Below are 5,701 nucleotides of genomic sequence, written 5' to 3' on the forward strand. Positions count from 1 at the left end.
ATTGCTAGGGGTGGTAACAATGGCTTTATTGGTCGAAGTAGATCTGTGAAGACCAGTCAACGATTAATTCGCTGACAACTCCACAGTGCACAATAAAATCTAACATATTCTATTTTCCTGATCAAGGGTGAGAGTTCCGCACTTTAATACAATTAGAAAGTTGTTTCAATAATCGAAACAATTTTCTAATTGTATTAATCGTGATTAAAAGGGCTTCTTAGTTCCTTTCACTGTAAAGTCAATTTGAATCCTTGTTTCGTTATAATTTAAAGAAATAAGCTAAAATTCGTTTAAAGTTTTTAATTTTCACAATAAAATTGTTTAACGGACAACGTTTTAATTCTGCAATTGATTAACTTAATTGTAATGCAAGCGAAGTCTTTCAAGAGCTATTTGTAAATCCTTATTTTGTTGTTCGATTTGTTCTATTCGATCCATTAATTCGGCTCTTTTCTTCAGGACGCAAAGGTACTTTTTCTGGATCTGAAAGAGTCCATCCCAAAGACATATTCGAGATTTAGGAAAAGCAGTCGTATATTTATTCCAATAAACTTCGTCTTTCTCTCCAAATTCGTATTTGGAGGTTTTAATAGAATCTGAGTCGTTTGAATCGTTGTGAGAAGCCAAATTCGCTTCCAAACGAAAATCGATTGCCAGCTCAATGAAAGCATTCATGATACCTTCCGAAGATATCAAGTTGCTGCAATTTTCGCTGTCGTCTATTTCGGTATATTTCGTGAGATACTTTGTTAATTTTTGCAACGATGCTTTGTCCTTGATATCAAAAATCTCGAAAATGACATCGACAGATATCAAGGACCTACCATCTTTTGGCAAGTGCTTCAAGATGGCCAGCACTTTCTCTTCTATAACAAATCCCATTTCGTTGCAGATTTTTTCCAAAAGACAGCGCAAACTTCTCGGCCAATCGTCCTTTATCTGTTGTTTTGTGACCGGCGGTAAAATGGCGTGAGAATAAATCTTAGAAGAAAGAGGCCCACGATTCTGAATGAAAGAAGTGTCTACATTCTTCCATTTTCTTCTAAGAATCTGTTCGTGAATAATTCTATCGGCAGTTTTTACTTTCTCCAACAATTCTTTTGCTTCATCTTCTTGAGAAACCCAAATAGAGCGGAATTGTTTTTTATTCACTTCACAACGATAATCTGATTTGAGTTTTGTACAAGTCATTCGGGAAGTCAGTAATTCGATATTTTTCAGTAATTTCTTAATTTCTAAATGACCTTCTCGCGTTAATTTGGAGTATTCGTTCATCAGAAATATTTCCTGATCTTTCAAGCGATTCAATTTCTTTTTCTGTTCAGCTCGAGCTCTGATAGACTCAGTTTCTCTTCTTTGAAGAACTTGAATGTTATGCTCTAATTTAGCTTCGTTCAAATAACATTCAGTTCTCATTTCTCTCAATAATAGAGTCACTTCTTGAATTTCATTCTCTAATTGGCGCTGAATTTCTTTAGTTTTTTTTGTTAATTTCATTTCCAAATCGTAAATCTCTGTCTTCTGTTCCTCTTCTTGAAACTCTAATTCTTTAAATTTCGTTTCGTTGTTCAAATGGGTCGAAAGGTTCACTATGTTATTATTTACCTGGTTCTGAATCATATTCTTATGATTCCTTTCTAATGATTCCACAGAACGTTCAAATTCTGTTTTAGTTAATTCGAAGAACTTTTTGAAAATTTTATCAGATTTCTTCGTTAATGTCAAAACATTCTCTCTTAAATATTCCAAACTCGAGTCGAATTTTTCGTCTTTCTTCTTCACTTGCTCCCTCAACAACATGATTTTCTTCTCTTTATCGGTTAGAATCTCACGAATGGAATAATTTAATGCTAGAAATGTCTCATATTCCTCCGAAGAAGATCCTTCACTATCTTTACTCCATTTTTCTTTCAGCTGATCAAATATGCCATCTGCCATTTTAATCGAATCCTCTAATTCTCGTATCTGCTTTTTGCTGTTATTTAATGTTTCTTCCTCTTTCTGACGTTCAGATTCTCTTTGAAAGAGTTTTATAGCCACACCAGTTAAATCTAAGAGACCATTTTGATAGTTCCATCGGATTCTATCAGGTAGTTCGTCTTTTTCGTATTCTTCATTCTTCTCAGAAATATTTCTGTCTCGGGCTTTCAACAGTTCCATTTCTTCTTCCATACAATTCAAAATTTCTCCCTTCTTCTCCATATTATTATTCTTAAATCGATGTGCACCTCCGGTAACCATTCAATCTTCTTTTAGTGAAATTATTCGAATAATCTAACGAATTTTCGAAATTAACAGAATGAAAATTCAAATTTTTTTCATATTCGCTTCCAAATTGCATTAATTAATATTTTGAATCGCCGATTATAAGCATATTCAGACGGGAAGGACATGTAGATTTTTGACGCCACTTGATATAAATCAACCAATGAGCGTTTTAGGCTCGAGTCAGAGGACGTGTTATTAGAGAAATAAAAATTTCCATAAAAGCAATGAGAGTTTTTTTGAATTTCGCCTTCTATCGGAGACAAGGATAAAACTAGCATCAAATTCACTTGCAATTATTTAAAAAGTCTGAAACGTCTGTTAGAAAACATGATTAAGTAACAAATGTTTACAAAACTAACAAATTCATGCGACTAAAGGTTAAATTGTGAAATATTTTTGCAATAACTTTCAACGTATTGACCTCATTCAAAAGTACAAATTTTCGATATAATTACGATCTAAAGTAATTAAACATTCATATTAATTTCGAATAAATCTATAAATATTTAACCGTTGTTCTAAGAACATTTTGAAGCATATCGATCTGCAACATTTATTAATTTCCTTGCACCGTGTGAATTGATGACTTGCAACAGTCGAGTCGGAAAAACATTTAAGTAAAATATGAATAAAAATCTTTAAAAATTAAATTATATTTCTTATAATATTCCAGCTAATTAAATCTTTAGAGTCGCTAAATTACATAAATTTCTCAGCCTTTCTTGAGTTATAAGTTTATAATGTATTTTTATTTATGGATCATTATTCGAATATTTAATTTGCTATTTTAAGAATCCATGTGCTTTCCAACTTTTACATGTGTTCGTGAGATAAATTACGTATGATCGTTGGAGGAAAATCGAACCATTGTGACCGAGTGGATAAAACCACTGAACACTCGCGACGTGACACCAACTTCTGACCACGTGAAATTTTCCGAATTTTCCTCGTGTCTAACACCTAAATAGAGGCCAGTTTCTAATATAAAGTGCTCCGGGGAGGCACTTCCCCTTGGCAGATTGCCCACATGTTGCATTTCCTTATCCCATCAATTCTAAACTCCTTCAGGATCTTCCGCTTTAATAGTTCTTCTATCACAGATTTGATTCAATTCTTGATCCAGTAATAATAATAATATGCCGAGAATTATCAAAATTTATTTAAAATGGCTTTCATTTTCGATTACAATCATTAACCTTAATTCATTATTAAGCTAAAGTTACCGTTAATAAAATATAAAACGATTATTTACTTAGGATGATAATTAGTAAGTCAACCAATTTCTTGGATTGTATATCAAGATCTTATCAATTTCTTGTTGATTGATGTCTCTAATCAGCATTTTTGGTAACACGTATTTAAAAATGTGCGAGAAGCCGTGCCCTCCATATTTTCCCTAAAAAAATAATATAAATATAGCGGCAGGAGCATATCTTTTGATGATTTTGATGTTAGAATATTAATTAAAGCACTTACCAGACGATGTTTGGTGTGAATATCGTGAGAAATCACGATCTTATCCCCAAATCCTTGTCTTATTAAATGACGTACCAGCATAATTCTATGAGCATCATTAGGCATGTCGATAGAAGGATTTAACGTGTAGTAAGAGCACTCGAGTCCAAACAGATCGAATTCACAATAACACCCGTTAGAAGCAAATTCGGACAGTTTTGCCAAATCAAATATGGTTCCTGTAAAGATTATTTTATTTTTCAGAATTTGAACATTAATATTTGTAGTATAGATATTAAATAATTATCAAATCATACGTTCTAAATGAGACATAACAGTTTTAGATGCTATTCCACCCGCTTCTTGTAGGATTCTAATAACTTCTTGAGGAGATCTTTCGTCTCTGCCAGGATGAATGATAACTGGACATTTTAATTCACTTTGTATGTCTCCAGCAGCTCTTAAAACGTTTCTCTCGAATGCTTTTAGATTAAATGGGAAAAAATTAAAGATAATCTAATGAATGTTTGCAAATAGAACATTATACTTACGCTCTAATGGGTAGGAGCAACCCAATTCACCAATTACTCCACATTTGATGTCTGTATTGCCCACACCTTCTAGCAAATCCTTCTTCATTGTCTTAATTAGTTCTTCTACTGACATTCCTAATGTTTGTTTATCTTGTAGAAGTGCAATGTAATAACCTAAAAGGAAAATTGCCTATCATTTATGTACCTTGAAACAGCACTTTTCAAGTTTAAGATATTATTTTATCTGTCTTTTATCACTACTAACAGATAAAAGAGTATCAAAGCCATTACAGTGTATTACATACCAAGAAATAAAGATGAAAGCACAAGGCAGAGAGGAATAGAGAATATTGTGTCAGTTCTTAAACAAATAGAATAATATATAAATTTACCTGTCCCTGCAACGACATGAACTCCCGTTTCCATAGATAATTGCTTTAAAAATTCAATATCCCTGTTTAATCCATAAGTAGTATTTTCAACCACCGTTCCTCCTCCATTCAACTTAAAAGATTTCATTTCTTCTAACACAGCCTGGCGACTGACAGCATCTTTGATATTCACATTATCTAAATGACTGTATCTGAATGGCAATTTTCATTTAATTCTAATTAACCCATTTCTTTACATATTAAGAAGAGAAGCATACTCACGGGTTTTGACTGATCCAATTGAAATTTTCTAACGTAAATGGGCAATTCTGCATTAATCTAGTTTCCTCGGTATCCGGTACTTCAAATCCCAAACTTTTAGAATTCAACGAGAGATGTTCGTGGGTTAAAGTACGTCCCAATTCCGATGGATCCACAACTCCTAAAACTGAAATTTAAAAAAAAAGTAAATGGTTTAATTGGTAAGTGTTTAAATGTGTTTATTGCGATGGGGTTTACCTGTTTGCACTTTATTTCTTAAAGAATCCATCGTCTTTTAGTCGCTATGTAGTTAACTCGACACTAACGAGGATAAAGTAGACGAATCTTCACCGTTGTCATGTGTCCAAGTCCTTCACCCCTGGTCACGTGGCTGATCGACTCCTTATCTTGTCTCCTCTTCAAGGACACTTTTTTAGTCAGTTTTATCTAATATTCGTGTATAACTTCATTATAAATCAATAAATGTGAGAGATTCTCTTCCAAAATTTATTATAATTAATAATTAAGAAAAATTTTTATTTTTTCGCATACGTGAGTCGACAAAATATCGGTTCTGTAGAAAAAGATAATTCACACAAAAATAAAATCTCAATTTCTGCAGAAAATTGTATATTATCTGAAGAATTTAGCGTATGATAATGTGCTCGTGTATTACGGGAATTTAAAAATATACCGGGAATACGCCATTTTGTAATTTAGTAGTTAGCGCCGCCTGGTATCAGTTTTGAACAGAAATTATAAAAATCTTTAAAATTATTTTAATTTTATATTTCTTCCAGGACGTTCTTTTAT

The 5,701-nt window shown here is 32.7% G+C and overlaps 2 protein-coding genes across 2 annotated transcripts; both read right to left on the reverse strand.

The window, feature by feature from the left end:
- Positions 1-292: 292 nt before the first annotated feature.
- LOC136970243 (dynein regulatory complex protein 1-like) lies at positions 293-2,319 on the reverse strand. The gene has a single exon (XM_067264671.1). It carries the CDS (start codon positions 2,239-2,241, stop codon positions 358-360), a length of 1,884 nt encoding a protein of 627 aa, XP_067120772.1. The 5' UTR covers positions 2,242-2,319; the 3' UTR covers positions 293-357.
- Positions 2,320-3,405: 1,086 nt separating this feature from the next.
- LOC136970254 (phosphotriesterase-related protein) lies at positions 3,406-5,406 on the reverse strand. The gene is made up of 7 exons (XM_067264682.1): positions 5,147-5,406; positions 4,910-5,075; positions 4,649-4,839; positions 4,275-4,430; positions 4,041-4,205; positions 3,745-3,962; positions 3,406-3,664 (listed from the first exon to the last, which is right to left on the reverse strand). The coding sequence occupies exons 1-7, from the start codon at positions 5,175-5,177 to the stop codon at positions 3,533-3,535; spliced, it is 1,059 nt and encodes a 352-aa protein (XP_067120783.1). The 5' UTR covers positions 5,178-5,406; the 3' UTR covers positions 3,406-3,532.
- Between the last annotated feature and the right edge of the window lie 295 nt (positions 5,407-5,701).

The sequence above is a fragment of the Centruroides vittatus genome, unplaced genomic scaffold (assembly GCF_030686945.1).
Source record: "Centruroides vittatus isolate TY-2023 unplaced genomic scaffold, ASM3068694v2 contig_1048, whole genome shotgun sequence".
NCBI lineage: Eukaryota > Metazoa > Arthropoda > Arachnida > Scorpiones > Buthidae > Centruroides > Centruroides vittatus.

What these genes read in the sequence shown, in the direction of transcription:
- LOC136970243 (XM_067264671.1), bottom strand. Translation starts at nt 2,241, where the DNA reads ATGGTTACCGGAGGTGCACATCGATTTAAGAATAATAATATGGAGAAG.
- LOC136970254 (XM_067264682.1), bottom strand. Translation starts at nt 5,177, where the DNA reads ATGGATTCTTTAAGAAATAAAGTGCAAACAG. An exon ending in AAGAAATAAAGTGCAAACAG is followed by an intron (nt 5,076 to 5,146) that starts GTAAACCCCATC and finishes TTTAAATTTCAG; the next exon opens with TTTTAGGAGTTGTGGATCCA. An exon ending in TCATGTCGTTGCAGGGACAG is followed by an intron (nt 4,431 to 4,648) that starts GTAAATTTATAT and finishes TTTTCCTTTTAG; the next exon opens with GTTATTACATTGCACTTCTA.